This window comes from Rattus norvegicus, chromosome 14, assembly GCF_036323735.1.
Source record: "Rattus norvegicus strain BN/NHsdMcwi chromosome 14, GRCr8, whole genome shotgun sequence".
Taxonomy (NCBI): Eukaryota; Metazoa; Chordata; class Mammalia; order Rodentia; family Muridae; genus Rattus; species Rattus norvegicus.
This window is the reverse complement of record NC_086032.1, coordinates 35,766,113-35,793,205: the sequence shown is the minus strand read 5'-3', so window position 1 is coordinate 35,793,205 and position 27,093 is coordinate 35,766,113. Positions and strand designations below refer to the sequence as shown.

Sequence of the window (27,093 nt, the reverse complement as noted above, 5' to 3'; positions counted from 1 at the left end):
TGCTGGGGCTGTTAGACGCTGGTGGTCCTCTAGATTTTGAGATGCCCATATCATCACAGTGAGATGGATAGAGAACCTCTTGTTGCTTTAAGGAAATGAATGTCATATTAACGACCTGCCTCAGGAGGGCCACGAGAGCACTGATGCACATGGGCCATGCACTTAGAATCTGGTTATGCCCTGCCTGTGGGCATAGGAAGTAAAGTGTTCCTTTAACGTAGTTGGGCAGCATCCACCAGGAGTCTCCACAAAGGATGTCAGAGAGATGGTTTAAGACAGCAAAGAGGTTCTCCCACTTATTTTACTAATAGCAAAACTACCTGAAAGAATCCAATACCTCAGTAAGAAAGCAGCTGTGTCCACATACTGGTTGTAGCCACTGGACCTCGCCCAACACTAGATCAATGCCAAGAACTCAATAAATATTGTATAAATTTATGACTGAATGAGCTATAATGCAGCTATGAAAATATTTTCAAAGACTATTTAATGGCAGGAAGAAAAATAAACTCAAAACCCGCTCATTGCTTAGTGGAAAAAGAAAAATATCGTTAGTGACAAAGGTCAACTCTTATTCATAATATTTTCTTAATAATATTTTTTCCTGTTTTCAAAGTTTTAAAAAAATGATAATCATACAGTGTTATTCTCATTTGAAAAAAGAAACAATGAGACATTTCCTCTGGGAAATGTTGTCCCCTTACCTTGAATGAATGAACAATGATATTTACTTCAAACTCAGCTGAGCTGTGATTGTTCAAACCCAGTTCAACTGTGACTTCTAAAGTAACGGTGTTCACACACAAGATATTCAAAGAGAATGTCTTATAGAGACAAGTCTCCGGTTTTTACTAGGTCAGACACCAGAATTAAGGATATCTTGGCACCTTCTAAAGACATTGAGGTCATCCCTTCCTCTTTAAAATGTCTTACATAACTAGAAAAACAATAGTTTCTGGTTCTCCACACTTACGGGGTAAACGATTACTTACTCATATTGATCTAAGTTGTTGGACTTCTTTCCTGTGACATAATTACTTGGGATATATCCTTCACTCCTAGAATTAAGATAAGCAAACAAACAGAAATGACTTTACTTTTTGTTTAAGAAAGGGTAATTGGTTTTCTAAAGCACATTTCATATAAACATTTCTAAAGTTTATGTGAAAACCCATCTATTCCCAATAATCCAATACATCTGTACTGTCTGGCACTTTACAATGTATATCAATATTTGATCCTCACAAAGATTATAGATATACAGACATTATAATACCCAATTTCTCATGAGGAAAGCAAGAACTAGACTAAGATGTTCTCTCGTGGCCCCCCCAAAGTCAGTCAGCATCAGGGTCTGAACTTGCCAATATTCCATGATGCTGGTCAAGAAATGATCGTTTCTATGGATGCCTGAAAGAAACTACTACAGGGGCCGGGGATTTAGCTCAGTGGTAGAGTGCTTACCTAGGAAGCACAAGGCCCTGGGTTTGGTCCCCAGCTCCGGAAAAAAAGAACCAAAAAAAAAAAAAGAAGAAAAGAAAAGAAAGAAACTACTACATCACGAAAGTTTAAGTATTGAATGGAGTCTCCAGCTGCTCTAATATCTTAGCGAGCCCTGCAGGACAGCATCCGGGGGGGGGGGGATACACGCCCTCTGAATTGGTATCACGAGAAACTTGTTTAAAAGGACAATTACTGAGAGATTGGAATTGAGGAGGCCTGTGTGGTACAAAGGAACCTTCCATTTTGCCCCCGTGACTCCTACATACATAGCATTGTTGAGCAGGAGCCATGATACTCGTGTATACATTTTTTTAAAAGTAGAAGCTTTATAATGTTTTATTTGGTACTGAACCTTTTAGTAAAAGCCATCATACACATGCATGCGTGGCACGCATCACACGTGGGCAAACATTTTTTCCAAAGCAACAGAAGCCTGGAAGCAATGACAGTATACCAGCAAAAAGAATCCCAGAATTCTACCTGTTATCTATAAAACACTGTTTCTGACTGAAAGGAGGCAGAATTCCTTTGAAATATCAAACTGCAGGTCTGGCAAGGAAAAATACAAGGTGAATTACTTTACTGAGCCAGAAAGAAAAGAAAAATGGCAGCAGTAACCACTGACCTAAGCCTACAGAATGAGGACCACTTTGGATCAAAACCTACAACAAATGAATCCAGGACAGTAAGAAAAGCTACTGGGTACCACTGTGATCATCAGAGGCAGGCACTGCTTTGTAATGGAACGCAGAGAGTAGCTCTAGATCGCAATCATCAGTGGGTGCTAACGTCAAGGGAATACAGCATGAGAACCAGGAGCCATCTCAGTACCACTGACAACAGCACAGCTAGGGGTCACCTCCAAGGTGACCGAGCTTCCACCACCAACCAGATTACAAACTATTACAGAGATGACACAGAGGTGTGTCGAACATCCCAAGAAGGGGACGGTCCACTTGATAAAGATGGTGGTTCATTTTTTTTTTTCTTTTCTTTTTTTTTCAGACCTGGGGACTGAACCCAGGGCCTAGATCCCCAACCCCGGTTCATTTTTATAAGGCAAATAAACTTGTCTTATCAACAGATTAAAAAATGAAAAGTGGACAGGGCTATTGCAAAACAAAACAAAAATTCAAACAAACAAACAAAACCCACAGGAGACATCCAAGTCAGCTGTGGGGCTCATACCAATGGTTACTTCCCTTAAGCCTTAAATTACCTATATAAGTAATGTTTGCTGTATATACATATATACTTGTATTTTATACATGTATATACCTATATACACATTTACAAAGAATGAGAAATTCAAATAACAAGTTGTACCCTTATACTGTGAATATACAGAGAGATTACAATATATTATTTCTTACAAAAAATGTAGCTAAATGTAGAGTACTTGTGTAGCATGTGTGATCCAAATTTGATCCCAGTACACACATACAAAGAAGGGAGGGAGAGGGGAAGGAGAGGGGAGGGAGCAAGAAGGAAGAAAGGAAGGAAAGAAGGGAGGGAGGGAGGGAGGGAGGGAGGGAGGGAGGGAGGGAGGGAGGGAGGGACAACAGAACAGTTTTAGTGAATGAGAACTAAGTATAATATATTCAAACTCCTGGAAGGGGGTAATTGATTAATTTGCATTTATTGAGTGATCACTAAGGATATACTTCAGAGTTAGTGAGATAGTTTAATGGGTAAAGGAATCAGCCACTCAAACCAAACAACCTGAATTTGATCCTGAGAGCCAAGTAAAGTATACACTTGTGGCAACCAGACTGGCCTGTTTTAAGCAATTAGAGTGTTCACACTTCCCTCAGCATATAACTCACACCCACTGAGAGTCGCACACAAATGAAGCACTTACCCATACTTATCTCTTGCTCTCCACCAATGGGTGTCATTCTTTTCGAGGATGATATACTCTTGGCCTCTCTCTAACCTGAGGTCATGTGCTTCTGTTGCTTGGAAGTCATACATCGCTACAACTATTTCTTCAGTATTTTCTTCCTCTGGAGGGATTGGTGGAGGAGGCCTTCTCTATGCAGAGAGAACAACACTGTCAAGTTCAGCTTCTATTTGAAACGAACCGTGAAGCACAGCAGTAAAACACTAGAGGAGTCACAAGTCACCCTAGAGGAAAGCCTCAGGTCTAGCGTAACCCACCCAATGAAGCTTGGTGAGTCCCCCGTGACAGTGTTGGTGCTGTTGGACAATGTTTTAGGAGTCCAAGATACTTGGGAGAAGCAAAGCCTGCCATGAGTATTACAAGGGTTTTGCTCGACAATTGCTTGTTCATTCTCAGGTCAGGGATCATGTTCCAGAGAGGCAATGAGAATTCATGAGTAGGTTCTAGGCAGACTGGAGGCCCACACGTGTTGGGAGACCAGTGGTGCATCACGGACTCTGTCAATAGATCTCCCACTCAGAGCATGCACACCCTGTCCCTTCAGTGTGTAAAGCACATGCTTAGGATCTTACATCTTTTCTTATGTATTCTTTATGATGATACTATGAAATAAGTCCTAAGCAAGCCACCCACAGTCACCCATGGTTCTTATCAGTTAAGGTCCTGACCAGGTCCAAAGTACAGGGTATTCTATTGTGTCCCACTCCACGGGCATATCATTACATTTCTAAAGCCACTCTTTATTGTGCTGTGTTCTTAAGGAAGAAATATGCCTTTAAAATGTCACACCCCCCCAAATAACTCCTGAAGCCAATCTACAGCCAAATGCCTGCAGGTAACAATGATAAGATTGACCCCAACAACAAAAGCTAAAGAACTGATAGTGTTGACATTAATAAGAACTATTCAAATGCGCTCCAGCACACTGCTTCTCAGGTCCTGGAAGAAAGGAGTATATGGCTGACCAGAACATAGTCAATAAATCACAGACCCATTTCAAACACAACTTAAAGACATGTTAGGGGAGGTTCTGCCGCTAAGGTCTTGTTCCCCAATTGGTTCTTGACTTGTCTATAAAGAAGGGTGGGGCAGGCAATTGCTAGATGGAAGGTACAGGTGGGACTTCAAGGTCCCTAGAGGGAAGGAGATGCAGCGAAGGAGAGGAGACATTTTCTGCCATGCTTTGGAATGAAAAGAAAGCAGCAGTCATGTAAGGTCTCTGGGCAGCTAAGGCCTTCAGCCTCCACTACGGGCGGGGCCAAGGAGGTTGGCCAGGGCTAGCTGATACAAGCCACTAAGTTTAGGGAAGAAGGAGAAACAGAGATATCCAGGCAGGAGATATCTATGCCCAGCAATTGTGCCTGGCCAGCAACTTCTAAAATAATAAAGCTGTCTGTGTGTCCTTTATCCACAGATTCTAGGGTCTCAGAAGTGGGCTCGGAACACTACCCCTCCAGGAGCAAAGGTGAGTAGGAAGGAGAAGCCAGGTCTGTGCTGGTAGCACAGATCCCGGAGCTAAAAGGGGAGCTGGGAGTGGGCTGGTAGCTCAGTTGTAGCTCCCGGGCTAAGGAGGTAGCATGTTTTTAAAACGACACACAAAAAAGACATAACATGTAAAGGCAGAGACCACTCACCTTTATTTCCGGTGCAGGAGGCAGGGTCTTTCTTATACCTGTAAATGCCAATAACTATGGATTACAATGGTGTCTCACAAGAATGGGCAGAAGATACCAGTGTGAGCACTCCAACAGGGAGCCCCTGTGCCCAACTACCAACCTACACCAACAGCGGACCTCAGATTGCCTCCACACGATCATCTGGCCTCTTACTTGTTCTTGGTGAATCAAAAGATAACCTGGAGCCAGGGTCTGACAGAGTGGGTGCTGATTAGTATGAGGCCCTGGCTCCATGTGTAGCACCATGGAAAAAACAGATGAACAAACACAGGCGGTTATGGGTGGTGTCCCTTATCTGTGGCTTCACCTCCCACAGACTGAGTTGCACAGCGTGAGAGCCATGGCGTGAAAACACTAAACAGAGCAACTCATGAACTCTCATTTGCACACTCTCCTGAGAAATGTGACAAAAATTTCTAGTTGTCTGCTCACACCCTTCCAGCCATGAATCATCCCTTGGTCCAGCACATCCACACTGCATCCCCTAACCGCTCCATTAGTCAGTCACGTTACCATCGTGGCTCCCATACCAACTGTGGGGTATCACAGCCTATCAATCATTTTTAACTGATGAGTCCGAATGAAAGCACAGCAGTGCTGGCACTCAGATACACCAAAGAGAAGCCAAAAAAAAAAAAAAAAAAAAAATGGACCCTTGATCTGAAAAGCTGAAAGTTCTCAATAAGGAAAGAAAAAAATGAATGTTTGTATTACTAAGCTAACACAATAAGAAAGTGTGTGTATTGTAATACACATGAGATTAGAGTTGTTCATGTATCATAGTTAATCTCTTACCGTGCCCAAATCATAAATTACTTTATGGCTGGTATGTATGTGTATATGTATCGGGAAAGCGTGTATATAATGTTCAGTATGACCTATGCACTAGGGACAGATCCTCTGAAGATAAGGTGGTACCACTGTAATGACGACACTGAGAAATGCATCAGCTCTGGCCCCTCCACAGCTCTTGAGTTTGGTGTGACATATGCTCACCCAGTGAGTGAACGTGGATGAAGTTCTAATCAAAGGGGTGGGCCAATTTAGACCCTGCCCCTGTAAAAACCTTCTGTGGGCAGGCACCCTGAATCCCACTCCAAGACCAAAGGAGAGAGAATGGCAGAGTTGGGACAACCTCTACAGCCATCAGCAGGGCCACCGCAGAATCATGCCTGCCAGATCTGGGCCGTCTGCCTGTCTCTGTAACATTAACTAACTGTAACTTCTCAGCCATTTCTACAGCAAGTCAGGCTGGGCTTTACCTAGGGATGCATTAACAACAGCCTGGAACCTAGGTCCCCCTTGTTTATGTGCTAGGTGAATGTCAGCTTGACTACCCAGGAAGATTCAGAGAGAGGGACACAGAATGGGAGCTGTTCTTGCCCAAGGCAACAGCCCTGACAAATGGCCACTATCCCCCTCCCCAGAAGTTGCATTGATGCAACTCACATGGTAGTCACAGTGCAGGGTGACAGCATAGGACATCCCACCCTCCTCAGTACTAGTAGTTTTTTGGTCTCTGTGGTTTTCACTCATGACTAAGAGCCTCTCACGTAAGGGTTTATAGGGGTCCTGGGTAAAGAATTAGCCTCTTGCCCGGAGTCTGAGCCTGGGATCACAGGTACGCATCACCACCTATGGTCCACACTTTTAACCGACTCATTTTAACAGGCCTCACTGTTGTAATAAAAGCTCCCCCAAGAGACCTCGCCTCTGCAAGGTCCCACAGCTACACAAACACCATCACTCTCAGAGGTTGTATGTGCCCTGCATATGTACTTTTCTGGGTTGTGTGCTCCACTGGACCAGCATCAAAATCCCATCACTTCTCCCAACACCAACAGCACGTTCACGATGCATCCGTCACAGCTCAACAGTCAGACGAATACTTACTACTCTCAAAAAGATTGTACTTTTCACATCCGGGCGCCAGTTTTTCCGTTTGTCTACAGCACTGGTAACTTCCGTCAGCCCAAAATTTAGGATGATATTTAATCATGATATTATTGTTGTTCTTTATCTCTGTAATTCACAGACACACAAATAATGGTTAGTGAAATAAAACAAACCAAAACTACTGGTGAGTAACTGTCGATCGTCACTTCCTCCTCTACCAACATGCTTGCTATGAGAATGCCACTGTGATAGCATACACTCGGTATTCAGCAAGGCTGGATGGTTCTTTCTCTGTCGCCCCCTTCCTCCCTCCTTTTGTTTTTGTGTGGGAAACACGCATGTGAAGAGAAGCGAATCGCAGCTACTCCATGGTGGATTGATACCCACTTCCATTGTGTTCCGTCAAAGTGAGGAGTATTGTGTAAAACATTTAAGCATTTCGTCCTGTATATGTGACTCCATCCACACCAAGTTTCTTAGGAAACGCAAATCCGCCTGTCACAAGAGCCTATGCTTCTATCACCTCCAATCACACGGTGCAATAAATAGAAAAATGCTCTTCATAGGAAAAAAAACTAGAAAGAAAGAAGATCCTAAAAAGGAAAGCTGTATTCAATGTGTATTCACTTACAAAAACTGTCGTTGGAGAGATACTCATTATGATTTATTATACATGCAAGAGCTATGCTAGCAATACTTCTGGGTTGGGTTTTTTTTTTTTTTCTGTGATGTCCTAAAATTACATAAAACGCATCGGTTCTTACCTTCTTTTAACTTCTTCACCCACCGGTCCCTGCTTTGTGGACTAGGTGCAAAAATATAAAGTGTGTTAGCATCGTGAACAACCTGGAACAAAACAAAGCGAGAGCGGTGATGATCCTCAGACACAGCCCTTCCACAGCAGCATCCCCGGTACGGCAGACTCGGTACATTCCTCTCGGATGGCTGAAAACGAGTCCATACTTCAGAAGTACGGTTTCCAAAGGAACTGGATTCCTTAGTTACAAAAGCGCATCTAGTTCTTAATTTCATCAAGTTGGATGTATGTTTTACAATGGACTGTGGAAAGTGTATTGCGTGTGTGCGTGTGTGCAAGGCCAGAGGACAACCTTGGATATTGTCTCTCAGGCACCATCTACCCAATGTATTCAGACAAGGTCTCTCACTGGCCTAGAACTCACCAAGTAGATTAGGCGCTGGCGGGAAGGCCCCCGGGGATCTGCCTGCCTCCACCTCCCCGGGCTGGAATCAAAGCACACAGCACCACGCCTGGCTCTTTTTCTGTGGGTACTGAGATATAGCTCAGGTCCTCAAGGAATTTATTGACTGCCCAGACCCAGGATTGTATCTTCACAGAGGAAAACGGGTACCGACAGCCATCAGGATGAGCCATCAGGATGCTTCACTGAGCTTGGCACTTACTCAACTTAACTGACTAAAGTTCTGTGGATAACCTTAGTGCCATGGGGCTTCTTGGAATCCACCATTTTCCTAAAAAATCATCTGAATGAGCTTCAGTATCATCCCTGTCTCTCCCTTTGCCCCGTTAGTAGATGTAAGAGCAGGCTTTGACAAGCTGAGTCTTTCAGTTCCAGGCTATTAACTCAACCTCGCCATCAGGGCCCAGCCAAGACCTACAGTAGCTGCCCTTTGCTGCTTTGTGGGTTCCTCTTTTTCCTACTCTTTATCCCCACCACCCTGTTTTACCCCCATCACTAGATGGGAGAGAAGGAAGGAAAGAACAGAGATAGAGAAATAGAGATCCTTGAATCTAATTTCTTTCTTTCCTTCTTCTTTGAGCCCAGCTACTAACAAACAGCAAACAACCCCCTGGACAACCAACGATCTCAGCTATCAGGGCGCTAGCATGTACAGACCCTCCAAAAAATTCCCAGAATTCCAAACACCTCACAACCACAGAAACTATCTGCAGCTGGCAAACCTACGTCCCTGCTGAAGGACGGGGCAAATCATAGTCAGCTGCTTCAAAGCAGCCCCATGTCCCCGCACCCGGGCTTAAAGTGAAAACATTCTTACAATATTTGTGTTTTTTAAAGAAACCAAATTTTCAGAATTCTCACTATACCCTACCCTGCTGTATAACTTCAGCAGGCCCCATTCATGCAGTAGGGACTGAAAACAGTGTCCTCTAACCCTAACCCTGCCCCACCTAACTGTCTATTACCATTCTGTAGGTAGTGCAAAAAGGTAAGGATTTCAACTCCTAAGCCCAGGCTCCCACACATTAGGTGTCTTTCCAAGGTGGCTCCAAGCAAATGATTAGTCTTACTTTGTAATTTCATATTAATAATAAGCCTTGAAAATTAACCTAGGATCCTGTCACTGCTCTGAGACATTACCCTTAATGGTTTGTCGCGAGGCAGACCTGACTGACTAAAACATAATGTGTTCTACTATAAACCTCTCTCCACCCAGACAATACCCATCACAGTGAAAAAATGAACCACTGTCTCACTGGTCACAGCTGATCCTGGCCCAGCTTGGCAGGTCAACCCTTCCCATTCACTTCATACAGTTACACTTCGGTGGGACTACCCAAGACAAAAAAATGTGTCAGACGTGAGCCTACTTCTAAGATATATCTAGAAATGTCACAGTGTAAGACAGAAAGAGGGATACCAGAGACACAGCGCAGATGGACACTTGGAGAGACTTTCATACTTGCTACCTGGTTTCCACATCTTACCCAGGTGTCTGTGCCGCCAGCTCGGTACTGAATAATTGAATAATGAATTAGAGTACACCAGGAAAGTCATCCTGAATTGGCAGGCCTATCTGGAAAGGAAAGCTTGTGCTTGGACCATCCCACAATTTACAGTGTTGTTATAATAATAATCTGTTTAGTGGAATAATTTATTGGCTCTCTAGTTTGATCTAAACACGTTACAGATGCTGCCTGGCTTAATCTGCCTAGCAGCCAGCATCTCTGTTGATGGAGCAGATTTAGCTCTCACTATTACCTTAGTAACGGGGCATTTTGCCTTTGTACAAGAATTTCTAGAAATACTGCCCTTAGTCTGAATAATAAACATCTAGTTGGCATCTCAGACAGTTTGATTACCTGGGATGATTCTAGGGTTCCAGTCTCCTCCCTTCACAGAAACCCTCTTTGTTATGTAGAATTGAAAGTCTCTCTCTCCATTCAGGACCCCACTGTACCGCTACACTGCACATCCTTCTCTCTCAAGAACCAACCGCACTCTCCTGTTTTCCCACAGTGCCTCTCCCTGTAAGGTTCATCTGAAGGGTCTTTTCATGCCAGATCCTTTCAATGAACTTGCTTTTGTTCCTTGCTCACCAGTACACGTCCCTGGCTGTTCTTCAATTCACAAGGTGACTCTCAAGGAGCCTTTTACAATCCGTGAGCTTCACTTTCCTTGGTCATAAGCGAGAATAGCAGAATGCTTGCCCCATCTGTGTGACAGGACTGCTGTGTAGTTCTAGCAACATGAACTGCCACTAGTGCCCCTTTTCATCAAAAGAAGCCCTTTCGTCTCATTTCTGTTTGAGATAACTCATTCTGGCTACTTTCTAGCTTCTCACAGTCACAGAAACAACCCCAGTGTGCTGTGTTCAGTCCCAGTGCCCACTCCTCTGTGCTCCCTGGTTAAAGTGACCCGCAGTGAAGACCTGGGGTGTAGCAAGTGACTCAGGACCAGTGGTAAACTACAACAGCTAAAAGGAAAACAAAATGGCTTCCAAAGACTTACGCAGTCGATGAAGAAAAGAAAGGACTATGAAGGTGGCAAAGGCACCCTGAAAACCAGCCAGGAAACCCAGAACAGGAAACTGTGATGTGGGATGGGAACAGGACAGACCCTGGCACCGGCTGCTAACTCACCTGGAATGGAAATTTATTTTGACAGGGAATGATCCCATCGTCGTTCTTCACTATCTCCACACACTTGATTTTTGAAATATCAATGAATCCCTTTCTGTATTTTTTCTGTGAGAAGAGAAAGAGGAGACGTGTCACATAAGAAAACTATTTATTGACCGACTACAGTTGATGATAAAATTACTGACTCAGAAGATTACAACTTACAGCAGGCAAGATAACACAGAGATAGCCCAGTTAGTAAAGTGCTTGCCTTACCAGCGTAAGGACTTGAGTTTGATGCCCCAGAAACCATGTGAAAACAGTGAGGCACAGGGAGGTCCTTATCATCCCAATGCCAAGGAGGCAGATCTCTGGGATTCGGTGGCCAGCCGGCATGACATCTTCAGACATAAGACTTCACAAGCAAGGAGTATGCCTTTACTCCCAGTGCTCAGGAGGCAGAGGCAGGCAGATCTCTGTGAGTTCTAGGCCAGCCTGGTCTACTAAGTTCCAGGACAGTCAGGGATACATAGTGAGACCCCTGTTTCAGTTGAAGGGGCAACACTTCAAACCTGCCCCTACTCACGTCATCAGCAGCTTCCCCCCACTAGCCTCATTTCCCTGTTACCCCACGTGTGTGTGTGTGTGTGTGTGTGTGTGTGTGTGTATGAGCGTGTGTATTTGTGAGTATGATTGTGTGTATGTGTGTATGAGTGTGTATGTGTGTGGTTGTGAGTGTGGTTGTGTGTATGTGTGAGTATGTGTGTGTGAGTGTGTGTGAGTGTGAGTGTGTGTCTGTGTGTGTATGTGTGAGTATGTGTGTGTGAGTGTGTGTGTATGTGTGAGTGTGTGTGTGAGTGTGTGTATGTGTGAGTGTGTGTGTGAGTGTGTGTGAGTGTGAGTGTGTGTGTGTGAGTGTGTGTGTGTGTGTTCTCAGCCAGTTCATTATTTATCCCCTCCCTCCTACCCTTCCTTCATCTTTTTATCCTTTTCCTTCCTTCTTCTCCCTCCTTTTCTCCTTCTCTCCTTCCCTCCCCTCTACCTCCAGATACTCTAATCCATCTCTAGTTCTGTTCCTGGTCCCTTGAAGGGGGCTACAGATGGCCTGTCCTCCGTCCCCACACCTCACTGGGCCTTCACTGCTGCTCTCCGGTCTTGTGTGTCTACTCCAGAGGCCACTAGCCCTGCCTGCCACCAATTCACCGTTCCCTCAGGGGTTAACTCTTACTGCTTTACAGAAAGGCCCACAGCCACTCCAAGTGCAGGTTCCCAGGTCTCCCTCCTGCATCTCAGCGGCACTCTAAGATCTTAGCGTTGTCTTTTCCTTTACCCCTGTTTCTAAGACAAAATAAAAAGGACACGGTAGCTGTAAGACAGCAGCTATCATTTCAGCTCTGTGCTCACAGCATCCCATAAGGAGGGCCTGTTCTCCTCATTCTGTGGGTGATGAGACCACAGCTCACATCAGATGAAAACAGTCCCAGAGGGCAGAAGTCCCTGAGTGCTGCCGAAGCCCTCTGGCCCCTGGGATGCCCAAGCTGCAGGGGATGGGAGGACTACGGAGTCAAGTCCCAGACTGGACAGTGGGGATGTTGAGCATGGAAGTTCTACAAGCCTGGTTCAAATTCAAGGTCAGTCTGGTCTACACAGCTAGTTACAGGACAGCAGGGTTACAAGGAGAAACAGGTTATGGTGTTGTTCTCTTCCAAGTATTTGCTTCTGCTTATAGACATCTAGATCGAGCACCTGCCTGTGGGCTGGCCTACTGCCATCGGTCTTCTCCTTCCTTTCTGAGAGAATAGCTGAATGTTCAGCTTACACTTCCTTCCCACCCACTCTCCTAACCACTCCGCAACCTTCAACCCCCACAGTTGGCTAGAGGCGACCTCAAAAAGAAAAGGTCAGCGATGACCAAGCTTGGCGGACTTGCTAGACTGCCTTGCCTTCTAACCAAGAGAGTACCGACACTGTCCTATGACAGCTTTGCCTCTGGGTCATCCTGATGCTGCTTCTCTCATTTCCCCTTGGTTTCTCAATCCACCATCTACCTTGTACCAATAATGGTGTTGAGAGAAAAAAAAATCACAAGACAAAAGGGGGACAGTGGTGACACACTCCTTTGATCTCATCATTCTGAAGGCAGAGCAGCCAGACTTTTGTTAGTTCAAGGCCAGCCTGGTCTACAGAGTGACTGCCAGGACAGTCGGGGATTACACAGAGAAACTGTCTCCAAACAGTAAGGACAAAAAGATGTTTAGAACCGTGGCTTCGGTGTCAGAGGAGGGATGGGAGAGACAGAGACCCCAGCAGAATAAACAAGCCATGAGAGGAAAAAAAAATCACATTCCTACATCACTCCCCATTTGAAAAATGGGACTCATAACAGTATCAACTTCACAGGCACAGTATGAGGGTTAAATGAGCTAATACTGCAGAAGTGCTTACAAGGATGTCTGGCTTAAAGAAACAGTCTCGGAATTATTTGCTAAGTAAAAACTCCAAAGCAGACCAGAGTGATTGAGGACAGCCAAAGGCAGGAGGGAAGGGTGACCAGGGGCCCTGTAAATGACCTGATACACAATGTTGGTCAGGCAAGGTTTCCCGTCCTGCTCCTTGGGCCTGCACTCACTAACAGGTCAAAGAAATTGCGAGAGCTTTGTCCTTCTATTACCAAGTCACGTGTGTTCATTGTAGAAAGCTGAGAAATATCCCAGAAATCCTGTGAACCCTCATCCCTCATCCCTCATCCCCAGAGGTACTAGCTTTAGGCCAGGGTGGCATTTACTCCATCTTTGTTCTACCCTTGGGAGACTATTCTTGCTGGCCCTGCAGCACGAAGGCGTGGTCTGTCTCTAAATGCCTGCCTCAAATCACTTCAGCCATGGCTACTACAGGCCAGTGTCAGAGTTAGGTCACTATCTCCAGAAAAACAGGGTGACTTTGATAGTGTGTAACTTATACACACCCTCTGTGAAAATTTCCCAACGTGCTAATTAGTATTTGGACCTTCAGCTCCAAAGATCTTCCAGCACCACAGGAAGTGTGTCAACAAAGACACTGTGAGTGCCTTCACTCAGGTAAAGTCCGCTCCCGGAATCCACGGAAAAGAATTTCAGGATGTGTCAGGCTGAAGAAAAGTTAACAATTTTGAAAAGTGGTAGTAAGAGTTAATATGAACTGAAGAGACGATATGCACTTAAGCTTTAAGTCTGAGGAGGAGCAGGAGGGAGACCACTCCAGGATGTGTCTTCTCCGAGGTTTCCCTTGGTTTCTAGCAGGCATGCAGACATTTCAATACTCTTGGTGAAGAAGAGCCCTCTGCTAGTCTGACCTCTTTCCCACAGGATGAAGCTTTTTGAAGAACCCAAGGCAAGTGGCACGGTCAGGGCGGAAGGAGATATCCAGCCAGACAGCGAGTGGCAGAGATGTCGCAGCCTGATTGCCCTAACACCACACTCTGTGGCTTAGTTACACTATTCAAAGGATATGCTTTACAGGGTTGAAAGGTAAAAAAAAAAAAAGCTAAAGCCTGGCAGTGGTGGTACAAGCCTTTAATCCCAGCACTCCACAGAACAAGCAAAGAAAACCGTTATTAACAAAACAAAACAACAACAAAAACAAAAACAAACAACAAAAAGAATCCACAAAGTTTTAAACTTAAGTTAAAAAAAATCAAATGAACTGTTCTATGTGATTCTCTTAATGAATTGCTTTTATCAGTGAAATGGTTTCAGGGATCAGAGAGGAGTACTAATGCAGTTAAGATCAAGGTCAAAGACACTGTGACTCCAAGTAAGCCACATTCCTGTGTTGTTTTGAACACCCCTGCATGATGGTCCTTAGTGGGATATTATCTCTGCGAGCTATCTTGATTTTATCTGTTGTGCTGAAATTTCTTGGACACTCAGTCAGCAGGAAATGGCTCCAAAATGAGGGGCTTCTTTCTCTTTCCAGGACCCCTTAATTCTTCCCAGCGTTTCCTATCCTATCTCACAGCTGGAAGTTTGAAGGGCTGGAGAGGCGGAGTTGAGAGCGCTTGCTGGCTCCCACCACCCACAGAGCACAGCGGGCAGCTCCCAGCATCCGGAAACTCCAGCTCCAAGTCCTGCACACACCCACACTCCCGTGCTGCACTTGAGTTGTCCCTTCATTGCCTTATTCAGTCAGTCCCCGGGCTGTGTGACGTCTCGAGGTTAGGGGAGAGGGCAGAGGGTCTGCTGTGGGTAGAAGAAGAGGATGACTCCTGATCCGTCAGGGAGTGAGAAAGGACGGAGGTGAATAGAGAAGCTGGGCTTTTAAGAAAGTAGCACCCGGTCTGGTTTTCTTTTTCTTTCTTTTTTTTTTTTTTTTTGGTTCTTTTTTTCCCGGAGCTGGGGACCGAACCCAGGGACTTGTGCTTCCTAGGCAAGCGCTCTACCGATCTGGTTTTCAAAGGATAAATAACAGCTTCTCTGTAGAGCAAAGCAAGGAAGGTTCCAGGCTGCAAAAACAACAGAGCTCGGAGAGTATTTGGGGAACTGAAATCAAAGCACAGTGGCTGAGCCCAGGGTGGATCAGAAGCGTAGGAAATGACACAAAGAAAGGCTGTATGAGGCCATATTAGGCAATGCTCACATCTGAGGCTGAGGAATTGGGGTCTATCCTGAGTAAATCTCAATGAGTAATAAGGATAGATAGATAGATAGATAGATAGATAGATAGATAGATAGATAGATAGAGAATAGATAGATAGATAGATGATGGATAGATAGATAAATAGATAGATGGATAGATAGATGATAGATAGATAGATGATGGATAGATAGATAAATAGATAGATAAATAGATGGATAGATAGATGATAGATAGATAGATGATGGATAGATAGATGATAGATAGATAGATAAATAGATAGATAGATGATGGATAGATAGATGATAGATAGATAGATAAATAGATAGATAGATGATGGATAGATAGATAGATGATGAATAGATAGATAGATAGGTAAATAGATGATGGATAGATAGATAGATAGATAGATAGATAGATAGATAGATAGATAGAGGATAGATAGATAGATAGATGATGGATAGATTGGATAGAAGATATATACATTATATATCCTCTCAAAGTATTTACCTCTCTTCCCACCACATCCCAGTGCTCACTCTTCCTCTGAAAGTTCTTCTGGGCCTGGCTCACCCTGAGCATCATTGCTAAAAGCCTTGATCAGAATCTCATTGTGTCACCTAAAGTACAGCAAGTTCCCTGCTGGCCTCCCGGTAAGCAGTCACTCTTCATGCTGCTGTTAATAATTAGCTGTTACTGTGGGACTGGGGAATCAGGTCACAGCCTTGTGCATGAACAGGGATAAACGGTTTTGGGTTTGAGTATCATCCTGAGCCATGACAGAGAAAACCAAAAGACAACCCGACCAGAGCATGCGAAAGCTGGGGAGGGTTTGAGCGACTACTGAACCAGCAGCTGTGATGTTTGGAAGGACCTGGAAATGCTCAGGCCCGCCCTCTGTATAGATACAAGTTTCTGCTCTTTCACAGTGCATATGCAGTAGACACAGCAGTGCTTGGCATAAGAGCCAAAGTTACCATTTAAGTTTTGGTTACTGTGCCTAAAAGATACATGAAACAAAAATACCTCTAACCTGTTGATGCAGTGTGACCAGCGGCATGTGGCCTCAAGCTCCTGCCACCATGATGGATGCATGCAAGCTATGAGCCAAAATATTCCTCTCCTTCCTTATGCTGATCTTGCCTGGTATTCCCAGAAGGAGAAACGCAACAGGAGCGTGAACTCTGCTCCTGAGTTGGGAAACCCATCTGCTCTGCCCTGGGACAGCCGAGCTCCGGCTTCTTGGCTTTGAGATGATTGGCACAGCCTGCTCCCTGTTAGGACTCAATCTTCTTGCTAAGGATGGAGGAGTTCACCCCTGGCTCCTGAGATTCTCAAGTCACGTGACCTGACCTGAATCATCACTGGCTTTGGAATCTCTAGATTGCAGATGACGGGGTTTGGGACTTCTCAACTCCATGGTCACAGAAGCCTGTTCCTATAATCAATCTTTCATAATAAATCCCCTACATACTTATGTGCATACACACACACACACACACACACACACACACACACACACACACACGTGTACTGGTAAATCACCTTTCACTGTAACAGCTGCCAGGAAAGGGCGTCTGTGAGAGGTTCTGAGGCCACCTGAACATCACAAGCCAAAAGAAAGCCCAAGTCTCTCAAAACACTTTTACCTAAAAATACTTTAACCCATCAGCAGATTTCTCGAGCTTGAATACTTATGGGCACTTATAGAAAAGTAATTCAGCGGCACTCCCTGCTAACACTCACTTACTAGGGGTGAACTACTCTGTTGGTCTTGTGCACATATTACCTCCAAGAAGTTCTCACAGCACCATAACATGAGAACTCTCGCCACCCCACTTCACGCATGAAGAAACCAAGCCATGGAGAATATAATTAATTTACTCAAAGTCACAATCATCCCAGAATTTGAATCCTGCCCTGGCTTCTTCAATGCTATACACATTTAATATCACTTGGCTATGTGTTGACAAAACATGGAGGTGTTATACTTCTAGCTCTGATGCAGCTTTCAGACCAAAACAAATTAACAATCTAAATATAAACAAGATATGAACTTTGCCTAAGCTGACAACACATTTGGGTGTGTGTGATAAAATGGCTGTCTGTTGGAGCCAAATCCCTCTCTGTAAGCAATCCTCCGGGTGAGCACTCTGCTTGACTGTGGGCCACGTACAGCTTCCCGCCCTTCCTCTCAGGGCTGGCTATGAGCAACCGGCTGCCACACTCACTGCTACACTACCATTAGGCCACTCAGCGACCTACAGTTTCATATCCTGCCAGCCTCAGGTCCTTGTTAACCGGCTAAAACGGGCAGATCCAAGACAGACACTGACACAGCATGCCCTGGACAGAGGCATTTAGAGAACACAGACTAAGAAAAAATAAACTAAAAATATATAATTATGTATATGAAATATTATGGCAAGGGAATAAAATATGGGTACAACTAAAAAGACAAAATGTACAATTCCTAGATCTTGCAGTCCTCAAGAATATATATATATCACCAAAGCTTGTGCCGACATCCACCACACGTTTCCATGACAATCCACGTCCGGATCGTAACATGCAATCTTGCCTTGACCTTGCTTCACCCAGCGGCACTCAGTGTACTGATTCTATGTCCTTCCAGAAAGCCGAAGGCACCAGAGCGTCATGGCAGAGGTCAAGACATACACAGCACAATGTGTTAACCCTGGAAACTTTCAAAGCAGATCTTTTCCCAGGCTAAGGAGAAAAAGTGCTTGCCATGTAAGTTCAAGTTCCCGTGGGAAGGGCACAGAGGTCCTGCCTGCTTATCTAGAGGTGAGGGACATGTTCTACTAAGCATCTCAAAGAGACACCAAAGGCCTATTCTTTAGGGCCTTTTCCTCTTCCACCTGTGCAGAATTCCGAGAACGAGGTACAAGTGTGGCAGGGACCAGTATCAGGGAGTGGCAGGAAAGTGCTGGGTGGCTGTGACCTGCTCCTGTGTCTGATGGGAAGAATTTGATCCAGACCCCTCCAGGGTCAGGAAAAACTAGAATCAACTAGAATTAAAAACATTAAAAATAAAAAATAAAAGTTTTTCTAATTTGATGGTTGATGGCTTCTCTTTAATAAGAATGAGGTTCTAGAGTAGCGCAAAAACCTTCTAATATGGACCATCTGATAAGTATTGCCATAATAATAACAATAACAACAATAATAAAAATAAAGCCTTTCTATTAACAACACATAAAAATGAAGATTGTGGTTTTTAAGGATTATGGTTTTAAAAATGGTTCCTGCTCGGGCTGTTGGCTGAGAACTAGTTAATTATCCAGAATGAAAACACAATGTTAAAAAACTCAAGGCAAAAAACTTTCATTTCCATTTCTAAAATCACAGAATAATATTCACGTAAGACTGTGCCAATGCAGGCAATTACAGGTCCTAGAGACACACATCACTGTGTCTAACAGTCCCATGAAAATCCTCTCAGATCCAGTAACTGCAGTCGGGACACTCCCCTGCCTCTGCTATGGCGGTCACTGCTGACCAGTACAGAACACTTCACTGTTTTCAGCAGCAGCAGCAGAGAAGACAGGCATCTCTGGATTCAGTTTCTATAATACACACTGACAGGTAGCATTTTACTTCTGTGATGGAGATGTCTGCCTGTCTGTCTATCTCCGTGTGCTCTGTATTGTTTTCTCTTTCTAACACTTCATATCTTCATGAGAGTAGAGATAACTAGACTCATAAGCCAACTCTCCCATCAGATTAAGTGTGTGCTTGGTGTGTGAGGGCTGTGTGAGCAACTACCAACTCAGAGACAGGAGGCTAGCCTTGGGGCTTTTGTATGGAAACGAAATGCACAGCATACAATACCCAGTCCTTGGGACTCAATCCCAATCCTGGTGCTCAGCATCCCCACCACAGCCAGTGGCTAATCTAGTGACGGTCCTTCTGTATTCCCTACAGTGTTACCCTGGGGTTGCCCCAGGGCTAGGTTTCTAGAAAGGTCCAAGTTGAGAAGCTCACAGCTTGTTGAGAACTTAACCTCTACAGTGCCCATAACCTGGAAAGTTCCTCTGTGAAGGGAACACAGACACAGGGGCATGCAGATAAGTGTAGACTGCAAACATGAACTATTTGAAACTGAACCACGCCAGCGAGAGCACTGCAAAAGCAGAGCCTTAACCTGCCCTCCAAATAAGCTGTCCCCGGACTTATGCTATTCTCTTGCTATCTGCATGGTTCTCTACCATTAAAATACTAAACTGCTGGGTCTGAGGAGGCAGCTCGGTGAGTGAAGTACTTTCTGTGGATACCCTGGGACATGAGTTCAGGTTCCCCCCAAATATGGTAAAACTGGCTGCGATGGCTTGAATGAGAATGTCTCCCATCGGCTCATATATGTAAATGCTTCATCCCCACTAGTAGAACTGTATGGGAAGGATCAGGAGGTGTGGCCTTGTTAGAGGAGATAGGTCACTGAATGTGGACTTGGAAGTTATAAAATCCACGCCATCCCCTGCCTTGTGTTTGTGGATCAGATGTAAGCTCTCAGCTTCTGCTCCAGTATCATGCCTACCTGCCTGCTGCCATGCTCTGGCCATGATAATCATGAACTGTAAGCCCCTATACTGTTAATGCCTCTAATAGTATCCTTTCAATTGGTGTTGAAAAAAATCAACTTTTAGTAATTTTTTGTAACACACCCTATCATTTCTATAAAGTTACTTTAAAAGCAATTTCTTCCTCAGCTTGGAGACTTGGTGGCATCAAGGAAGTTCTGTTGGTACATTCAGAAATACAGAGCTGGCATTGTGCCTTTGCTTAAACTGGAGACCCTGTGTCTTGTGGAGCTTGTATTCTGAAGGCTCATTGGTGGAGAATACCACAAGGCAATGAGCCAGGACAGGGAACAGGCAGAACATGCCATGTGCTGCTTACTGTGTACAACGGGGTTTACTATATACTGTTCTGTCCAGTCTCATGTTGGAAATATGCCATAATAAAAGGTTAAAAATGCTCATTAAAAACTTAAAAATTCAAAAGCATTTTAATAAATGCTTATCAAATGCTAAATGATCAAAGTTGTCAGAAACCCAGTTTTAATAACTTTCTGTGGGAATATAGAAAGGGTCTATAATCAGCTGACAGAACTGAGACACAGACACATATTTTAACTGCCATTACCAACTCACTGGCTATTCTTAGGGTGATAGGCACTGTGGGCTCAAAACAGGAAATGAGCCTTGGAAACCCAACAATCCTGCTATCTACACAAGGGCTCTCAAAGGTCAAGTGCACACAGCAATTTGCATCCACCATTCCGTTCCAAGTTCTCCACTGTTAATCAAAGAGCTATGGACTCTATCAAAGTGATGGTGGGTTTAGCATCTGCCTGTCACCCTTGGACAAACAGAACACAGAGGTTAAAAGAAATTAGCTAGGGATAAATGAAGCTGGGCCTCCCATGAATGGAAGAAAACCTTTTAGAGTAGAAAGGGTTTGTAGAGGCACTCCAAGCTACCCAGCTACACTCTTTGCTGACTCTTGGCTACACACTTCCCCGGTTCTCACTGGCTCTCGCAGCTGAGGCACATGTGAACTCTTCATCCCCACTTTAGCTTGCTTGATGATGTAGTCAGCTCTCCGTTCGTATTACAGAACATCTGCCCATTCCATCCTCAAAAAAGCCTCTCAGCACCATCCACTGCCAAAGTGCTCTGAGAACAGAGCCCTACACAGCAGCAGCAATGGCTGACTCTGCTCTTTCCAGCTCCACACTGGTGCGTAGAGCATAGAATCACATGACACGCCCAGACACAGCTGCCTCAGATGGCTTCAAGGAATTACATAGGTTACTGTCATGAAATCAGTGAACACATCTAAAACCTCCTTTCTGCCTAGTGCCAGCTTTTAAGTGGTCTCCTAGAGAATAGGTTTCTCTTGCTAATTCACTAAAGGCTTAGTAGGTCACGTTATCACAAACGGCCATGTTTATAGGCAAGGCTCCAGTATTGGTTATTTCAAATGATTCTGCTCAGTACAGTTTGAACCTGTTCATCTACCACAAGCATCCTGTATACCTACCACTACGGCTGTTCCTATTTGAGTGACCTTCTGTGGAGTACCTGCTACCTGTGCCAGACTGAACAGGTAGCGGGTGGAGGCATGCCTGGTGTCGTTGCCACTAGTTCCCAACAAAGTGCAACTGACATCTGGTGTTGCTCTAGGAAAATGTTAGGATTTGATAGGCAACTTTGATTGCCAAGATGATTATATGGCTTATGGATATTATGATTAAAAACATCACGATTTATACAGTGTTTTGTCATGAAAGGAAGAGGGGGGTCACACTGAGTGTCCACTTCTAAGTCAAAGTTCCATGTCTCTTGGGAAGAATAATGAGTAGGGATTAATAACTGACTCCCCTTACACTACCTGTTCTCTCTCCTACACCTTCCTCCTTCCAGCTTCATTACCCAACATGTATTCAGCTTCTGCTGGTAACACACAGGGAGCTGGCAACCTGACAGCCAAGGATGAAGGACGTCTATAGTCCACTGATAGCAGTGGGACCCAGGGACAGATCAGAGAAAGCATCATGAAGGAGGTACTTCCTTGAGTCAGATTTCAAATCACAAATAAGAGTTTCCCCCAAAAAGAAAAGAAGACAGACTATTAGAGTGCAAAGCATGAGGAGTTGGAGAGATTTAGTTCCAAGATGCTCTCAGGGCTAGAAACCATCAGTATCTGTGTGACTGTTAGACTAAGCTGCATCAAAGGGAGGCTGGGGACATGGATCAGGTGGCAATGTGCTTGCTTTGTAAGCACCGGGGCCTGAGATTGATCTCCAGACACACACACACACGATCAAGAGAAATAAAGAAATTGTAACTGGGAGCTGAAGGCGGAGAATGCGACCAGTGTCTGGACTCTCCTTGAACAACTGATTCAAGCTCTCTCTGCCCCCTCTTCTAGCTACAAAATGTGATGAGTAACAGCATTGAGAGCTCTGTTGGTTTGTAGAAAGAATTTAAATGGTCAACTCCTTTAGGAAAAAAGCTGGAATAGACTGAGGTTTGGTCTGTTGCTATGTATTGTAATGCTAAATTCTAAACCTGAAGGTCTCTGTTTACAAGCTTTTGTTGCGCAAACCTTATTCCTTGATTTAAATCTACTGATTCAGTAAACTTGGCTACAGACAATTACTGGAGGGATTACTTAGAGGTAGATGGGTTTGGAGTGACCTGTTTGGAGGAGGAGAGACCAGGGGGAGAAGGAGGAAGAGAGAGGAAGCCGCCATGGGGGACGATGGATGATGATCATGTGGCCAGAAGAAACATCAAGTATCTGGGGTACACGGCTGGGGAGATAGCCAGGCCAACGGATAGAAGAAGAGATTAGGGTTGACCCCCCAGTAATTGTCAAAGCCAAATGAAATAACCATAATTTGAGTCTCATTTGTTTGTGAACTAGTTGGGCTACAGGAACACAAGTGCTCCCTTAACTTAGCTACTAATACTCTAAACCCACAGGTGGCCTGGGAAAGGTGAAGCACCAGATCCTAGACTCGGTCACTGTGACCTTCAAGACTCCAATAAGGCTCATGGGAGGACGGTTATCAAACGTCGGTTACCTCACCAAATAAAATGAAATGAGAATCTGGTTTGAGATAATTAGGGATAAAGTAAGATGTTTAGAGGACAACAGAAATGATCACTGTCCCCCAACATCTATTCTCTCCTCCTCTTCCTCCTCGTCCTCCTCCCCTTCCTTCTTCTTTCTGTTTTTCTGACTCAGGGTCTAGTCATAAAGTACCGACTGCCCTGAAAACTGTGTCGACCAGACGAGACTCAAACTCGCAGCAATTCCTCTGCATCTGTCTTCCACGTTCTGGGAAGACAGGCCTGTGCCACTGTGTCTGGCTTCAACATCTGTTGTTTGCAACCAAACGGCTTACCTTGACTTCCTCAGGTTTTGCAAATCTTTTCTAAAAAGATGACTGACGCTTCATGTGACTGGGCTATTTTTAGTCTTTGAGCTATTTAAGCTCTGTCTCACTTACAGCAGGAAACCAGAGTGGGCACTGACTCACCCAGAGGCCCTGAGCACTTTCAGAACAAAAGCAGGGGACACCTTTGGCTAAAGCTTCTCCTCTTTACTCAAGCAATAAGAGTTCAAAGGCATGAACTAACCAGTCAGGAAGGCTCTAACGATGGCCTTGGATGCTAGCGAACATCAACATTAGTCCATGTTAGGCTCCTATGCAAATGCATAATTTGGCTGGCCAAAAGGGATCAGAGACTTATCCAGGGATAACACAGAGTAGAGCAGTGGTTCTCAACCTTTTGTGACCCTTTAATGTAGTTCTTCATGTTGTGGTGGCCCCCAACCATAAAATCACCTTGTTGCTACTTCCTAACTGCTATTTTGCTACCCGTATAAATCGTAATGTAAATATTTGATATGCAGCTTATCCGATGTGTGACCTCCAGAGGGGTCATGACCCACAGGTTGAGAACCACTGGTGTGGTGGCTCTGGGATCATCCTGACTGCGCTTCGCTCCTGATTCTGCCACACAGTCTGGGACATATTTTCATGTGGAGTGCTACCTGTAGTAGACAGACAGGGCTACTCTCTGGTACAGAACACTGAAAATGTCAAGTACAGGAAAGGCACACTGGCCTGTATTCTATTCCTGACCTCCTGGCCCTCCTCCCCGGGGGGCAGGGTGTCTCTTCAGCCACAGTAAGAAACATGCTCCCATCACCTTGGAACTATCCAAGACTCTGACAGAGAATCATGTGTATGGTTTGGACAATGTCACCAAAGGTGCATGTTTAAGTATCAGGCTGTGCTGTGCTGAGAGGCGGTAGATGAGTGGTTCTCAACCTTCATAACTCCGCGAGGCTTTCATATAGTGTCTCGTGTAGTGCTGACCCCCAACCATAAAACTGTTTCGTTGCTGCTTCACGACTGTCATTTTTGTTACTGTCATGAATCATAGTGCAGACATCTGGCATGCAGGATATCTGATATGGGACCCCTGTGGGAGTCATGACCCGGAGGTTGAGAACTGTACCTGTAGATCAACAATGGGTGATGGTTGGTTATGGGAGTCACGCCTTGGGTCCCAGCTTGGTGCTGCTTCGGATACTGCTCTCTGCTTTCCTGGTCTGGCTGCTGTCAAGGGCTCTGTCTACCACAGAACTCCCTCTACCAGAGAGCAGCATTCCCTGGCACAATGGAGTAGAACTATAAGCCAAAGTTAATCTTTCCTAAGCTTCTTTCTCCGTCAGGTTCTCTGGTGCAACACAAACACAGCATGCAAGCCCTGTGCAGGTCACCTGTATCTTCTTTGTCTCTTGTGCTAGCCAAAGTCCCTCCGCTTTGCACAGTTTTAGAGCTTGTCGCTCGGAACAAGAGCTTTTAGCTTTAACTGACATCTTTGCATCTCCCTTTTCCCGTGGAGGTGCCCACGCACTGGGAAGAATTACTGCTTATCTTTTGGTAGTCTAATTTTTAGGGCCTCCGCCAGAAAAGCTAAAATAAGCAGAGAAGAAGGGAATTTTTCCTCTCTGCATACAGTGTAAGTATTGGATGGAGGGAAGGCTGTTCACCACCCGCTTTGTTTCCATCATCTCCCTGTCTTCTAAGCCACACTGAGAGGAATCTGGAATATTCCAACAGGTGTACGTGCACATATAGTCTTGCAGAGAGGGTATTTGCTCCACTGACATGTGGGGAAACGGAGACTCGAGTTTGCTCCAATGCCTACTGTTACAACTCCAGGTATAGCTGCCTGGTTCCAGAGCTTGGAACTTGTGCCCTTAGGGAGCCAGCTCCCCCAAGAACAGGCAGCACCAAGTAGCATGGATGTGTGGCTCTACATGAGGCATCTAGATGCGGGCTCTGCACCTCTGATGACCTAGCAAGGCATCTCTCTCCCATTCTCCTTTCTGGAGATGTGACACCAAAGTATTCTTCACACAGGACCTCCTCGGTCCTGAAATCCCACATTTGCCAGAGACAGAGAGTAATATAATCATATTGATAATAAACTAGAAAGAGACAAGTAACGAAGTAAAAATGGGAAATGCCATTATACAATAGGGAGCTAGATATGTTGGGGGTTGAGTTGTTGTTTCAGGATTGCACCTAGGGCCTGCAGCATGCAAGGAGCTGCATCCCAGTTCCACTCAGGGAAACCTAACCTAATCAGGGAGAATGGAGTGGAATTAGGGAAGATGGGATCACTCAGCTGAGACTTGAAATGGATAGCACTGGATCACTCAAGTGAGGAACATGCGTTCTAGAAAGAGGGTACAGCCAATGCCTAGACTCCACAGTCGGATGTGGGAGGCACTGACACCTTCAAGGATCAGAACTCAGGAGAGCAGAGGGGAAGTGAGGACGAGAGGGGATGCAGGTCCCCAAGAGCAGGGCAGCAGTGGCTACCCTTCTGGGATACAGATGGGAATAATGTGATGTTCCTAACAAGTCTTAGGGAAGCACGTGATTCTATTTATCACTGAACAGAGCCACTGTGCACAGCAGACTGGAGGAGAGTGGACATACAGTGATTGTTAGTTGTCTGCTACAATACCCACTTCCTTACAATGGCACCCACTCTGGGGAAGGTATGCAGTTGTCAAGAATAAAGACAGGTATGCACTGTCAAGTTGTACAGTGATCTGATCATGTGGCTAAGTTCTCACCGATATGGTTGATGAAAAAAAAAAAAAAAGGCTTTGTGTAAAACACAAGGGAAGGTTGCCAAAGGGAGCTGGCTCTGGTGGGAGACGTCTCCTCCTGCCCATCTTCCTCTCTTGCTTGCAGCTTTCACTCAGATAAGATGGCTAAAGCACAAGTTGCCATCTTGGGCCACAAGAAAGAACGTGAAAGATGATGGCAAGAAAGACAAGAATCTTTAGACAAGTTCTTTAGTTTGGATCCAGCCCTACGCATCCTGAAGAACTGCCTCCTGGCTTGACTCTCAATATCCACATTGAGAGGAAAAAACCATGTCTACATTTGAAATCAGTGTTGTTCTGGGACCTCATGGGAACAGGTAACTCAGTCCTGATACAAACAGAGGTCACTGCATTCACCTAAGAAGCGGTGGTGGCTTGGATTGTGTTGGGGAAAGTGGGGAGATAAGGGCAAATGGCAGACATTGAGCTATACACAGAAAGCAGAATCATACAACTGGATGAGTTCAGACCTCAGAATACATGAGTCAAGGCACAGGAAGAGGGAAACTTATTAGGACAAGACACCAGCATAAGCCATGGGAAAGGCCAAGTTGGAAGAGACAGTGAGCAATGGACACATTTGAGAGGCAAAGTTGTGGAAGGAGAGTCTTTGAAGAAGAAAAGTAGCCACCAGAACTATAGCCATGGAACTCACGTGGGCAGACACTGCCAATCATTCACTGTACAAAGAGTCAGGGTCATCAAGGAAGTCCAAGAATATTCCAGCCGTGTTGAAAGTGTCTCGAGGCAGCTGGAGAAAGTGAATAAAGGTACAGGGCCATGTGTGGTGGTGGCACATGGTTTTAATACGAGCACCTGGGAAGCAGCAGCAGGTAGATTTCTGTGAGTTTGAGGCAAGCCTGGCCCACATACAGGGTTCCAAGTCAGCCAGGGCTGCATAGTAAGACACTGCCTACCCATTCCCA

The 27,093-nt window shown here is 44.9% G+C and overlaps 1 protein-coding gene across 8 annotated transcripts in view; it reads right to left on the bottom strand.

Annotated features, from left to right (window-relative positions):
• Positions 1 to 27,093, bottom strand: part of Tec (tec protein tyrosine kinase) — a 109,007-nt gene that overhangs the window by 22,358 nt on the left and 59,556 nt on the right. For 6 of the 8 annotated variants that reach the window (XM_063273685.1, XM_039092512.2, XM_063273683.1 and 3 more), the window contains 6 exon segments: positions 10,841 to 10,945; positions 7,743 to 7,824; positions 6,976 to 7,104; positions 5,041 to 5,078; positions 3,365 to 3,537; positions 993 to 1,058 (listed from right to left, as the gene is read on the bottom strand). In XM_063273685.1, the coding sequence (XP_063129755.1) occupies positions 993 to 1,058; positions 3,365 to 3,537; positions 5,041 to 5,078; positions 6,976 to 7,104; positions 7,743 to 7,824; positions 10,841 to 10,945 (593 nt within the window). 8 annotated transcript variants of the gene reach the window in all.